The 15,667-nt window shown below is 40.3% G+C and overlaps 1 protein-coding gene across 11 annotated transcripts in view; it reads left to right on the forward strand.

Annotated features, from left to right (window-relative positions):
- The window catches only part of ank3b (ankyrin 3b), a 250,423-nt gene that overhangs the window by 142,876 nt on the left and 91,880 nt on the right, over positions 1-15,667 (forward strand). For all 11 annotated transcript variants that reach the window (XM_079845616.1, XM_079845625.1, XM_079845626.1 and 8 more), the window contains exons 4-9: positions 30-128; positions 3,478-3,576; positions 7,775-7,960; positions 8,377-8,400; positions 10,970-11,068; positions 15,005-15,103. In XM_079845616.1, the coding sequence (XP_079701742.1) occupies positions 30-128; positions 3,478-3,576; positions 7,775-7,960; positions 8,377-8,400; positions 10,970-11,068; positions 15,005-15,103 (606 nt within the window). The remainder of the gene's footprint in view (positions 1-29; positions 129-3,477; positions 3,577-7,774; positions 7,961-8,376; positions 8,401-10,969; positions 11,069-15,004; positions 15,104-15,667) is intronic.

Consider the following 15,667-nt stretch of genomic DNA (forward strand, 5'->3'; position numbering starts at 1 on the left):
CCTGCTCTTTCTTGTTCTTCTGATTCTAGAAAGGAAACACCGCTCTGCACATAGCATCACTCGCTGGGCAGTTGGATGTCGTTAAGGAACTTGTGACTAATGGAGCAAATATCAACTCCCAGTCTCAGGTACAGTCAGCACTTGACAAGCCATGAGTGGGCTTTACTTTACTGTACTTCCACAAACATAGTTGCAAATGCTTGGCCAACCCATTGCAATTCTTCTGAGACTGTGCTGTACTCTGTGTAGCCTGATGGCAGAAGTTCTGGAGCTTTTATTGGACAATGGGCCATCTGACTGACATGTAAAGCAACCAATCACTGTTTGTTTTGTTCAGCGGAATGTTTAGGGGTGTGAAAATGTTAATTGAACCTAGTGTTTGTGAAGCTAGTTTGAAACAGTACAGTAGCTTGTCAAGCTAAAAGCTAATTGTAGTTTAAAGTAGTTTACTGTGGCTACTGTAAAAGAAGTTAGCTACAAACTGTAAAGTAGCACATTTTCCAACAAAATCATTGCAGAATATCTGTAAAATGTCGGCAGATTCTATCTGGGCCTGCTAATAACTATGCTAGCTTATCTGAGCTAACTTATGGTTATCACCAGAAAATAAAACCCTTGAAATTAAAACAAAAAGTAGCTAACTACATTGAAACAACATAAAGGAGGACTATATTTTAAAATGATAACTTATTCAGATTATATGATTTATATGAAAAACAATGATGAGTTTTGAATGATTGCATCAGGATAAGGGTGACAGCATTAAACCTGAACCAATAAATGTACATTATATACAACAGCGAAAGCATAGTAACGAATAGCAGCATGTGGATAAATACTTTGCAATAAAAAAAAAGTTTTCACACCACAGAAAAATGCAAAAGTAATACTACTTTTAGTTAGTTTAACTTTCCACCACTAATTAAACAGGATTTGTATTCAGGTTGCTAGCTATACACAATTAAACCATGCACACAACTAACTTTGACTAACTTTTTAAGCAAGATTGTCTTCAAACTGTTGCTCGGCCATGACAGTGTTTGATCTGAAAGAGGGAACCAACCATAAAAGTCAGTTTATGCTAATAATGCAACATGCACTAGCGTTGCATTGTATTATGAAGTTCTCAGTTTGTGCTCATATAGCTTTAAAATAATTTAGATGTGCTGTATTAAATATAACCTAAACCTACTTATGTCTCCATTTTGAAGAGAAACTGTGCGTTTTTGCCTTGTCACTGAAACTACCCTCAGGGAGTCCAAAATTAAACGCATACACACGTGTGCGAGAGAGTAGAGACAGACTTTGTTTTATCTCAAGAACTTATCACAAGTGCAGCCTGGTTCTGCTTTCTCACACTGCAGTGCTTAAAATAGAGACACCCGCTTTATGAATGAGGAGGCAATGATTGTGGATTGCTATATTTTTTACAAGAAGTTTGTTACAGGAAACAGTATTTTATTTTTTATTTTTTATTATTAATTTTCTTGTTTTATATGGTGGATCACAGACACATATGTGCATTACTGCCACCTATCACCCAAATGGACCATTGACACTGTACCTATGTAATCCCTCCTATTCGAACCGCCCGCTCCAAGCAGGACTCGATCCCGGGCGTCCGCCGGCATGAGAGTCGGACACTCTAACAAGGAGGCTAAGGGCTCCAACCCCTAGCGTCAGTCGCTAGCTAGAGTGTCTCTTGAGATTAGAGGAGTGAGGTTTACTCGCACAGCGACTACTAGCGGCCTCCATTACACTCACCCCCCTAAACCTCACTCTCATCCGGGTCACGGCACCAATGTAACCCCTCCTGTTCGAACCGCCCGCTCCAAGCGGGACTCAAACCCAGGTCCGCCAGCATGAGAGTCGGACACTAACAATGAGGCTAAAGGCTGCAACCCCTAGCGTCAGTCGCTAGAGCGTCTCTTAAGATCAGAGGAGTGAGGTTTACTCGCACAGCGACTACTAGCAGGCCTCCGTTACACTCACCCCCCTAAAACTCACTCTCATCTGGGTCACGGCACCAATGTAACCCCTCCTGTTCGAACCGCCCACTCCAAGCGGGACTCGAACCCGGGTCCACCCGCATGAGAGTCGGACACTAACAAGGAGGCTAAAGGCTCCAACCCCTAGTGCCAGTCGCTAGCTAGAGCGTCTCTTGGGATCAGAGGAGTGAGGTTTACTCGCACAGCGACTACTAGTGGCCTCTGTTACACTCACCCCCTAAACCTCACTCTCATCCGGGTCACGGCACCAATGTAACACCTCCTGTTCGAACCGCCCGCTCCTAGCGGGACTCGAACCCGGGTCCACCAGCATGAGAGTCGGACACTAACAATGAGGCTAAAGGCTGCAACCCCTAGCGTCAGTCGCTAGAGCGTCTCTTAAATTCAGAGGAGTGAGGTTTACTCGCACAGCGACTACTAGCAGGCCTCCGTTACACCTACAATCTGCTGATTTACCTTACTCCACCAACCTACATACAGTCACCCTTCATTCTTATACCCACCTAGAGACTGAAGCTTCATCCAGCGCTGCGTGTTCAGCTCCTCCATTTTTACACGCAGCCCCATGGAGGAAGAAAACATATATAAGTATTAGCAAGCTAGTTACCTTTATGGTTGACTCATTTCGGCTATGTTGTGTTAATAGTGCTAATACCCAGGCCTACACTGAATACACACTCTCAGAACTCAACAGAAAGCTCTGCAGATTAACACAGACAGATTTTTTTAATTACTCTCTCAACGACTAAGTATTCTAACACATTTGAACTTGCTTATAACCATAAAGATCACTGCAGAAAATCAGAAGATTCTTTCTGGGTCTGCTATGTTGACTTATAGTTTGCTAGATGACCAACACTGGCAAAAAAATCAAACGTTTAAAAATATAAATATTATTTATCTAGACTAGTATCATACATTTAACATAGTAGGCTATGTATCATAGTATTGTCTACTACTGAATTTATTAAGCTAAGCTAACTAAACTAACATGTTTAAGCTACATATATACTTAACTCTCATTTAATGGACCATGTTGGAAAAAACACTTAATTACCCAGAATGCCTCACATTTTTAGGTCAGTGTTTATTTATTTATAAGTCAAAGTTAACAATTTGTCAAAATGAATGGTGTATATATTTATGGTGTGACTACATTTCCTCTTCCTTTCACTCCAATTCAACTTCCTGTGTTGTGGCCAATTCACATTCACACTCATGAATTGAATAGAAGCCAGCTGTTAAATTCTAAAGTTCGCACAACACAGGTATCAAACTAATGACCAGAAATATTACATATTTGAAGTTTAAAGGTATTTCAAATAAGATTCTAAACTTGTTAAAACATCATCGTCACTGCAGTTCATGCAATCATACTGTATATCAGAGGAAGTGCTGTGATCTTATCTTTTATTTGAGTCATGGATAAGCGTAAACATTTCTAAGTATGCTCTTGTTCTTGCTACAGAATGGCTTCACACCACTCTACATGGCTGCCCAAGAGAACCACCTGGACGTTGTCAAATTCCTCCTGGATAACGGATCCAGTCAGAGCATTGCCACAGAGGTGAGCAGAACCTTCTGTTCCTATCCATTCATTACTTACCTCCCTCCAATTCCCAGCACTGTGTATGAAGCATCATACTTATAGGTCCCTCTAGCAATGATACATACTGGATAAAAACTGACTCAGAATACCCAGTGACCTTGCTGTCCTTTTCAAGGCAGCAGGCAGACACTAGTTGCGCAGTGAGGGTATTGAATGCCCGGCTTGACGTGTGTGTGGTGTGTGTGTGTGCGTGCATGACAGAGCAGGGTGCCAGACGTCACTGTCCTTGAGAACGTACCAGGCCCTTGTGTCTCTCAGACAGTGATTATGCATCATGTTTGAAGAGCTGTTTGCATGTTAATGATCCATGTTGGTGAGAATGAAGGGCTGTCTGAAATTCAGACTTGAACCACAAAACGATGCATTACAGCGTTTTGATGTCAAGCTGCTCTTTTAGAATTAACTATTTGTATGTTGCTTTAATTAAACATTCTGTCATTTTCTAAAAGTGTGCTTGCTTATACATTCAATCACATATTCATATACTGTGATCAATATTTTATATTCTTGTATGAATATTTTCTTTTTGTTGATATAATTTCCTACAGTTCAATCAATTTAGAAGCTTATCTAAAAGCATAAACTCTGAAAATGCTATTCTTTAGTGGGGTTTTCCACACAAGAGAGATTCTGTCTGATCCCATCGATCCTGATGTTGTGATCATGTATGGCAATGGGTATCGTATTTTGAGGATTTTGTCAATACTCAGCCCTATTATTTACCAAGTAAGGAATAATTGATGAAGAACTGCAGAACTATAATGCACACACAAGGAGCCTAGAGTCAGTCATTGCGCCCCATACGGAAATGTAATATACTGTATGTGCATATATGAAATATCAATATATGCAATATTTGCTCATATAAAGTAAAAACATATATAAAACCTATTAGAAATTGGAACAATTCCATACATTGACATATAAATGTATCCCATATATTATGTTTATGTATGTATAATAAATATTTTGACATATATGTCTCATACTGTATATGAAATATCCTAATATGCTCAAATACAGTAAAAACATAAATGCACATATATTACAGGCTTGGGGTGGGGGGGGGGGGGGTGGGGGTTATTCCAAACCAAGAATAAAACATTATCCAAGTAACAGAACCCTGACAAAAATGTATTTGTAAAATACATGTTCATAATGTGCACATATTTTGCAGTTACTCATGTGATCCAATTTTAAACTAAATTAAAAACAATTTGACAGTATAGACTGCCCAAAATTAATAAGAGAATTCTGTGAGCATACAACATGTTTTCATATGTTTAAATAAACTTTTTACAAATATAAATTATTACAAGTATATATTGTTTACATATATGATCTTACCACACTGCACAGTCCCATATAGAACTTCATTATATAAATACCTGTAATATATTTATATATATTCATTTTACTATAGGTATTTTATACGTGGTATACAACTATATAAATCCATATAAAATCCTATATAAGCATACTGAATGTTTGCATATATGTTGTTTAAATAAACTTGCATATATAAATTAGACATATATTATTTACATGTATGGCATTAACACACAGTACCATATAAGAAGTCATCATATAAATCATTTTAATATATGTATATATAATAATTCTTCTATGGGTATTTCATACATGGTATAAACCTATATATTCAAATATCGTGAGGATGTATATATGTGCTAATAATGTATTGCCTTTTCTAAAACATATATGACATCACTACTCTGATATAGGGACATATTTTCATATATTACATTTCCGTTTGGGGCTTATACTGTACCGTGACTAGGACCGAGCAGAACAAAATTCTATTTTGTTTTGTGATTGTAATGCCATTCTTATGTAAATGTTCCATTTCAGTGTAATGCAACAATTTGCAAGAACGGTTATACATCAATTCAGTTCATCAATCTAAAGACATGTTCATGGAACATGAAATGAAACTCTAATGCTGTTAATAATACCTCAGCTGTGCTGGTATAGTAAATAATCAACATCTATGAACATCTGGAGGGCTACCTTCTTGCTGAGTTTAGCTCCAGCCCTAATCAAACACACATAATCAAGGTGTTCAGGATTAGTTGAAAATAAGAGGTAGGTATGTTGGAGCTGAAGTCTGCAGGAAGGCAGCCCTCCAGGAGCACAGTTGGCTACCGCTGGTCTATCCAGTTAAAACAGGACTGGACAACTCTGGACCTCAAGATCCACTTTCTTGCAGAGTTTGATTCTTGTTAGTTTGATTATAATACTTTGATGGGCAACTCTGCCCCCTGCAGAGCTTAGCTCCAACCCTAATCAAACATACTTGAACAAGCTAATCAAGGTCTAAGGTCTTCATGATTACTAGAAAGCTACAGGTTGAGTTTGATCAGGGTCGGAGCTAAGCTCTGCAGGAAAGTGGACTTAGAGGGCAAGAGTTGCCCATCCCTGAGTCAGAATCAAGAAATTTCAAGCTTCTGTCATTTATACTTGAGTGCTTATAACATAAAAAAATTTAAGTCCATCATCTGTGGCTGCAGATATCCTATTTTTGCTTAGACTACATATTTTTTGGATATTCATATGGTAGAACAGGAGTGTCCAATCCTTCTCCTGGTGGGCCACCTTCCAGCAGAGTTTAGCTGAAGTCTGCAGGAAAGTGGCTTTCCAGGAACAGGATTTGACACCCCTGTTTGCTTACTCTCAGTGATCTTAATGTTGTTAGTCAGATCCGCTCTAATGTGATAATCGCATGAGATCATGTGTATACTTCAGACCATCAGATTCATATCAGTCCTGGGGCCTATACCATGAAGCCGGTTTAGGTGGATAGCCAGGTATGTTTCAGTTTAGTTTCTGCCAACCCTGGGTTTTAGGCACCGTGAAAGTGGCCTCGGCTTTAAGCTGTATTCATCGCCATAGAAACTTCAGCTCCATGGCTAACCTGCTCCGGAGCAGGTTATTTTCTGGGTAAGAGATGTCAAACCGAAATCAGCTGTGAGCAAAGTGACACATCTCTGATGAAATAAAGTCACTCCCCCAGATCTTTTGCTCCAAATTACATAGTCACTACATAGTAAAAGATTTTTAAGTACAAATTTGTGTGGCTTTTATCAATGATTATTTATTATAATTATTATATATTATTTATACAATTATTATACCCCTAATCCATCACATTTGAGCAATTCTAGTTTAACATTTCGTTTAAATTAACTTGAATATATACAGATAATATGTAATATAAATCGTATACCTATATAAACTAACTTCACAACTTTCACTTGCACTGATATTAGCAAGATATTTTCTACTTGTGTAAATGCATTTATTTTCTTCATATTCTTCAATCTTCGGCAGAAGAGAGAAACTCTTGCTAGAATTGAATCACAGTTTCTCTATGTTTCAAGGCGTGTGATTGGCTGTTCGCTACTGATGTTACACTTTCATGTGCACATGCTCCATGAACTCAGGATTGATGTTCAGTTGATGATCGCTGTCATGGTACCAACAAAGCCTCGGTGAATTGGTTTGGCTTTGTACTTGAAACTAATCCTGTAACCCTGAGTTTGTTCAACTACCATCATGGTATAGGCCCCTGCTCCTGGAGGACCAGTGTCCTACAGACTTCAGCTTCAACCTGCCCAAACACAATTGTCTGGAAGCTTCTAGTAAACCTGAAAACCTTGATTAGCTCATTTAGCTGTGTTTGATCAGGGTTGGAGCTAAACTTGGCCGGATAGTGGCCCTGCAGGAGCAGGATTTGGACACCCCTGACTTAAAAGAGCAGGGCTGGGCAACTCTAGCCCTCAAGATTCACTTTTCTGCAGAGTTAAGCTCCAACCCTGATCATACTCACCTACCTGTAGCTTTCAAGTAATCCTGAAGACCTTTATTAGCTTAAGGCATCTTACACAGCAAACGCGGCACAGAAACCAAATCTGAAGCGGCATAAAATCACAAAAATGTGCATTCATCTGGGTTTGATTAGGGCCGGAGCAAAGCTCTGCAGGAAAGTGGATCTTGAGAGCCAAAGTTGCGCACCCCTGTAAAAAAGCATGCTGAATCATAAAAAAGAAAATTGGAATTATGTTGTAAAGTTGTTGATAAAGAGCCCAGAGTTGTACTCTTTGGACTACTCAAGGATTCTTGTGTTGTGTGTTTGTAGGATGGATTTACTCCCCTGGCCGTAGCTCTTCAGCAAGGTCATGATCAGGTGGTATCTCTGCTCCTGGAGAACGACACCAAGGGGAAGGTGCGACTACCCGCCCTGCACATCGCCGCCCGAAAAGACGACACCAAAGCAGCAGCGTTGCTTCTGCAGAATGACCACAATGCAGATGTTGAATCCAAGGTACCTCCATCAATATGCAACCAAGTCTTTCCATCAGTTTACATTTAGAACTTGATGGTGCTTTCCATTCAAACACATAGGACGATTGTCATATTTTGAAAATTAACGCGATGTACAAAAATACACGTCTAAACAGACTTTGTGGTGGCTAATGTAATTCAATGGTGCATGATGGGAGATGCTCATTGTAAATTTACTTACAATCGCCTTCAATCAAAAGTCAGTTTAAAGAAAATACCAAACATCTATAAATCTAGCGGATGCACCATCCAGTTAAGCCCTTGTGGTGTCGTGTGATGTTGTGGTTTGTTGCTCTCCCTCACCATGTAGCCACCGTACAGCTTGGTGCTCCCATTGTGATTTTGTGAACACTAATAAGACCATTCTCTCTCCTCCCGCTCTGGTGGTCTCTCTAGATGATGGTGAATAGAACGACCGAGGTATACACACACAAACGCTACACACCTCACAAAGCGCCCATATCACGCTGCTGCTGTGGCTGCCGCCCCATCCCCTCCTGCCCATGCTCATTGCTTTTTTGTAGAATGGCGCTTCTATTACTAACGGGCAACATAATCTAGCATGGAGAAGAAACACTCTGGTTTAGCCGGTCGAGGTCTGCAGCTGAGAGAACTACTTGTATAAAAAAAAAACACTTGTTGTAATTACGTGAAGTAATTATTGTGCCACTAGTTGGCACCATATGGAAGAGCAATGCCATGATTGTTTTCAAACACTCTTGACATTTGATATTTTTTGCACAGGTAGTCCTGCCCAAGAAATCAACATTCCAGTAGCCCGCTTGTTGTTTCTGTATGTTAAATTGGGATAGTTTGCCCCAACAACAACTAAACAAAACAATTCTGCTTAAAAGAGAAGCATAGACCAGTGAATGTCCAACTGGTCCAGCTGGTTTATGCCATTTTATTTCTTATCTTGCTGATAAACCAGCAAGTTACTTCTCTAGTAAAGCTGTTTGATCAAGGTAGTCTTGGTGTTTAATGTTGTGAAGAAACCTGCACACCAGTATCCAAAACACAACATATTTTGGTGACCAGCTGGGTGTGCAGTGTCTTATACTTGTGTTCAAACCAGTTCGTATTGGAATATGTCTGAATATGCATTATACTTCAATTTCTTTGAACTATAAATCAAAGTGAACTTTTAGACCAAAACCTGGATATCTAGTACTACTGTCCTGCAGATGAAGCTAGTGTGAAGTCAGACTCCTCAGCTGCAGAGCACTCGTCCCGTCTCATGCATGACATTCCCTTCCTAGCAGGTGCCAAAGAGCTTCTCTTCTCGTCTCTTCTCGCCTCTTCTCCCTCTTCCTCTTCCTCTTCCTCTTCACAGTCAGCATGGCTTCCAGATTTGTTCCAGCTGTCCTACAACTTAACAGCTTTGAATTTCACTGCATGACATACAACTTATATACAGTATTAACCACTGACAACACTGGGAATAGTAGTCTGATGTTCATCTACAGCTTCAGTTCAACTGCACTGTCAAATTTATAGTGGCCTACTGGCTATTTTACATTTTTTCTGAATTGCTAAAAACCCATCACCCACTTTCTCAAAACCTTAAACACAAAACCAAATCTTCAAACTACATTCAGGGAACATCTGACTCTTCTAGCAAAATCAAAAAATTGCCTCAAAACGATTTTATTTCAGATCATACACACAGTCAGTCAACATATAAACACTACAAATCATTCATTAGACACTACATCAAAAAAATCCAAAGTATGCAGTTACAGAAAAAAGTATATTGCAATAAGGTTAAACTCTAAATGAAAAGCATTTTACAGTACACCCAAAATAGTTGTGCTACTGCAAAATCAAAGTCAGTGAGAGATTCATTCTGCCTCACGTCTTTATGCTGGGTCTGGCCTGAGGAATCTGTCTACATCAGAGACTATGTCTTGCCAAGCAAAGGGAAAAGTGTGCTGGGTCCAGCCTTGGCACCATTGTCCGCACCTTTCTCGTCCTCATCCTCTTCCTCCTCATCCACCACCTCTTACACATACTCTTCCTCCTTTCCTTTTCAGATGTGTTGTTCGTATCAACATTCGCTTGTGTCATGTGTGAACTCTGAACTGGCTTATTTTGTACAGTTGGTTTGAGCACATCATTCAAAATAAGTGTGAACAAGTTTGAGTTGTTGTGTGTAAACGATGACAACTGTGTTTTAGTTGTTTAACTTTTGTCTGCTTGTGTTTAGCGTTTTGCATCACAGTGCAAAATGTGTTTTAGTGAGTGAGAATATGTTTAAAGTTTTGCAAAGAGTGCATGAGATTTGCAAAGGGTGTCTAACTGCCTGAACTTGTTTAAGGTTTTACAGAAAGAGTGATTTATTTAACAAATTGGTTTATACTATTGAGAATTTGGTTCAGAGTGGGGTTAAGTGTTTTAGCAATTCGGAAAAACTGTAAAAGATGTGTGCTATAACTCAATAGAATGTACTGCAGATTGCTTTTGAAATAATTTCAACTGTATTTATGATAATTCTTAGGCAAGGAAGACTCTTTTTTGATGGTTTTGATCAGCACATGGTTTGATGCAGTGCACTGTTTGCATGTTTACACACTTGGTGTCATGGGTCCACCTTCACTAAAGCTTTGTGTGTATGTTAATTCAACTGTTGGCCGAAGGCTGCTGTTATATAGAGGCTTCATACATCTGAGGAAAGCACATCCTTTAAAATGGAAAAACCCTCCCATCTATTGCAATCACAGCATAGTTTATTAATGTAAACTTTAATGTTCATCCTTAAGTAATATAATTAACCAGCTGGATTGAAATGGTGTGAGGGAACAAGTGAAGGATGAGTCTTCTGTCTGTGTTGTGCTAAGGTCATCTGTGTAGATCTGTCAGAGATTTACTGCACCACGCCTGTCCTGGTGTCGTCTTTAGGTTCAGGTCAGGTGATGTGAGGTCAAGGCCTTCAGAGTTCTGTATGTGACATTTTGACCCCTGTGCTTTATTTGTCTCTGTCCCTCTCCAGAGTGGCTTCACCCCTCTCCACATAGCGGCTCACTACGGTAACATCAATGTAGCGACCCTGCTTCTGAACCGCGGGGCTGCCGTAGACTTCAAGGCGAGGGTAAGGACGCAAACTCCAGCTGTGGGTTTCTGTAAGAGTGGGGTGGATGGATATGAATGGTGGATGAACTGCACTAGTGTCAGAATAGGGTCATTCTCTGTATGCAGTACCCTTTTTGTCCCTTAGGAAAATAATTTTATGTCATATTTAACTGAAATTGCTCCCAAAAGGTATTTTGTTATATATTTACATGATACTTAATACAATTTTGTGACAATTAAATGAAGTATACGCAAAATCAGAACTCTGTTTAAATAAATCCTCTTTTTCTTGAATGGTTCATTTTCCTAAACAGTATGTTGATCTATTGATGAAAATATACATATAAAATGCAATTTACACATACAGTGACTTGAATTCATCTTTCATGATTTTTATTTCTAAAAAATAATTTAGAAAAATGTTCAAGCCAAACTGTCAGTGTTAATTTAATACAAATTAAGTATTACTTAAGTAGTTTGGAATCGTTTATTGTTATTTCTTAGGGGGAAAAAAGACTGGAGTAATGGCTGCTGAAAATTCAGCTTTGCCATCACAGGAATAAATTGCATTTTAGAATATATTAGTAACGAGTGGCTGCTGTAATGAGCACACAACGCTGGAGTAGCAAACGAAATAGACTTTTGATGGTAAATCCAAAAAAGGAGATAACTTGGCAACAACGAATAGCACAACTACTTCAACATAAACGATACAAGACAAAGAGCTATGGCGAACTCTGGGCTTATATGCAAACAGGGTAGTCAATGTAGAAACCGAACAAGTGTGGGGAACTAATTAACAACCATTGAAACAAAGTAGTGGCGGGAAAATGAGAACAAAGGAAACAGGAACTAGAATAAAACCAAAACAGAACATACACATGACATTACGCCCTCCCCCCGGAAAGATGCGGCCTTGCTCCGTAAAAGGTCCAACTGAGAGTGGGGGCTCTGGAGGAGGGCAGAAAGCAGGTAGAGGAAAGGGAACCAGGGACGAAGACTGAGGAGTACCAGTGTGGCGAAGATGGTGACAGGAACCAGGGTGGAGATGGAGAATCCAGATGGCCACCCAGATTTTAGCCAGGACGATGTCCCACGGCAGAGTCAAGGGAGGGAGGAGCCAGAGCACAGATGGAGAGCAGGTGAACCAACATGTCACCGCAGACTTTGGAGGCTGCAACAGAGCTGTGTCAACGACCCCCTTCCAAGGTGGAACCAGGGTACCAGAGGGCTAAGTTGAAGCTGGAGCAACTGAGGGCTGAGGTAGAGCCAGAAGGAGGGTGGAGCCAGACTGAGTCATAGGGGTAGAGAGATGAAGCGCAGCGGACGGCTCTCAAGTCTGTGGCGCAGGCGAGACAACTTCTGACCGATGTAGAGCCGGAGGGTCGAGGGAGCCCAGTGAAGCCATAAGGCTGATGGTCCCAGGTGGAGCCGAGGGAGGGAGGAACCAAGGCGAAGGATTCAGGGCAACGGGCCGAGGTGGAGCAACGGGAACAGTGGTTTGAGGAGAAGCTGGGGAATTCCCTTAACAGGGCGAATCTGGAGACGTGGCTGAGGAACTGACTGATTTTGGATGAGGAGGTGGGAGAGGGAGGTTGGGAGGAATTTCTTGGAACACCAAACACTCTGGGCCAGACCAGCTGGGGCACAGGAGAGTTCATGCTGAGCAGGACCAGCGTGGGGCATTGGAGAGTCCATGCTGGGAGGTGGCGGGAGAAACAGGAATTTCCTCATCCAAATTCTCAAGATATACAGCAGAAAACAGCTCTTTTTTGGCAGTGGGAGTGTGGGCAGGGTCTTCCTCCATTCCTTCGTACTCCACGAAGGCTCCCACAATTACGGACAATGTTGCCGGCTCACACAGCTGTTCAGACATCTTGCAAGGCTCAGGCTCTGGGGGGATGTATGACTCCGTTCTTGTAGTAGGCTCCAGCTCCTTCATCATATTAGGCTCAATTCCTCCATCTGTGATGGGCTCTGGCAACGTATCCATGCATCGGGATGCAGGCTGGCTGTTCTCTTGGTGCAGAGCGGGGATGGTGATGGTGATACAATCGTGCTGAGCACAAGGCCCAAATACTCTAACAGGCTTCTATGTTCGGGGTGGCGAAAAAGACGCACCGCTGGTGAGTTCATTTTTCAACTTGGCAACAACGAATAGCACAATCACTTCAACATAAACAATACAGGACAAAGAACTATGGAAAACTTATGGCTTATATACAAACAGGGTTATCAGTGTAGAAACAGAACAGGTTTGGGGAACAGTTATTTTAAATTTGAATAATATTTCGTAATATTACCCTTTTTTATTGTATTTTTGGATCAAGTAAATGCAGCTTTGGTGAGCATAAGAGATGGTAGTGCACATTTTAAACTAGACTTTTGAAAATACTTTTTATTTTCTTTATATTGGACACTTTTATTACTTTAATTACTCCACTCCGACTCCACTGCCAGGTTTTCCATTTTCCACTCCCTGCTTACTCTACACAAAGAAATCCCAAAGAGTGAGAGAAAACACTAAAATTGTATTGTTTAAAAAAAAAAACCACTCACATACTCTGACCTGGAATGCCTTGAATACTGACAAGTACGATACAAGCAGTGAAGCGTCCCAGTACTGTTAGATCATATTACAGCACTCTCAGAAAACCTTTCAGCCAAACAAATTAGAGGACTGTAAATAACTGTTGAAAGATCAGCTGCTTAAACTCGACCAATGTTGTTTTCAGAACAATAAACATTTTCTCCTGATACAATACACTTGATCCAAACAACCTTCTTGCCACTGCATACACAGATTGACCCTAAACTGTTTAGACCATGTAAACCAGCGTCTCTCTGCAGATCTTTGACCTTGACATGAAGTGAAATTTGATTCCACAGATCTGACATCCAAACCTCCAAGATTTAGAATATACTACATCCACCAATGTCAAAGCATTTGCTGTTGTGTACTCAAATTCAATCCCACACAGTTTTAACTTAAGTGACGAATTGTACTGTTCCCAAAATGCCCATCATTGGTATACGCAGACAAGCTTTATGGGGTCCTTTATGCTCTAAAAAGCAGTCCATCATGGTAAGTTAGGGATTTTGTGAGCCATCACTAGAGGGTGGTGTAGCCCAATACTTCTGTCTTTAGTGTGACGCTGTGCACTACATCTGTGCCATGATTGCAGCTAGCGACAGAATCTCTCATATCTGCAACATTATTAAAAATCTCTATGATGGAACACATATTGTTTGACCTGATATTGCGCTCATATTCCACCAACAACACATTGCCACAGGTGCAGACAAATTAAGACAAAATAAAAACCAACCTGTATGCAAAGGAAAGAGAATTAGAAATTATTTCAGTAAATAAATAAATCAATATTCATTAGCATATACAATTTTTGTTCAATCATCAATTGCATGCTGTTAGTTGCTAAAGATCTCTACAGACTTGTACCTCAGTTTGTAAAAAAAATGATAATAATAATCTGTACATCAATGCTCATGACGCAACATTTTAAATACAGGCCCGGTAATCCATTATTTTGATTATATTCTCATTATGGATAAATGTACACTCATTATGGATACAGTTATCAGAAAAAAATTTCCTCCCTCTTGAGTGATTTCTAAAATCAACTTTTTAATGAATAATAAACATTTAATGTGTAATTTAAGTGTTAATTTCAGCAATTTTGGGACTTATTTTCTGCCGTTAAATTGTATTATTAAGCCATTATGCTTTTAGCATTAGCCTTATAATCAAGATCATGAAAAGGATGTACACCAGAAAGCTTTCTCATGAAATCCATGCAAGGATACCAAGGCGGCAAATATTATACATTCACACAAAAACAATGAAGTATGTATTTACATTGCATGCTTTGAATCTTGTTCTTTAGAACTTGATTGTGTGTCTAACAATTAGTTATTTATTTTTTTATTGTGACAGAATGACATCACCCCTCTCCATGTGGCATCGAAAAGAGGAAATGCCAACATGGTCAGGCTGCTGCTGGAGAGAGGGGCCCGAATTGACGCCAGAACCAAGGTCAGTGCCGCAAGCAGTTAAACCAAACAGACTGCCTTTCTTTTCCAGCTCTATATTTAACTCATCAGAGGAAGTGAGCACATGGTTGTCCCCATTGCCTTTATTGCACAACACCACGTGTGTAGTTAAGAAAGACTTAAAGCTGCAGTCCGTAAGTTTTACCTCTTTGTCTCCATCTCGGTTTGAACCTTGAAATTGCAGTTATTTGCGGAGTTATCTTCTTTACCTGGGTTGTGCATCGGCACGGCTCCTCAGCAAGGAAGAATTGAAATTTCTGGATTACAAGCCGCCATCAAAATTACAAGTTTAATTACATTCCAGCTGCTATAAGAAGAGGCCACAAATGATCCACCACCTGCAGCATCCACACACACACACGATATAGCCTACTACACTCCTCTGATCTCAAGAGACGCTCTAGAGACTGATGTTAGAGGTTGCAGCCTATAGTCTCATTGTTAGAGCGTCCAACTCTCATGCCGGCGGACCCGGGTTCGAGTCCCACTTGGAGCGGGCGGTTCGAACAGGAGGGGTTACGTTGGTGCCGTGACCCGGATGGGAGTG

Source organism: Gobio gobio, assembly GCF_949357685.1.
Source record: "Gobio gobio genome assembly, chromosome: 20".
In the NCBI taxonomy this organism is placed as follows: domain Eukaryota; kingdom Metazoa; phylum Chordata; class Actinopteri; order Cypriniformes; family Gobionidae; genus Gobio; species Gobio gobio.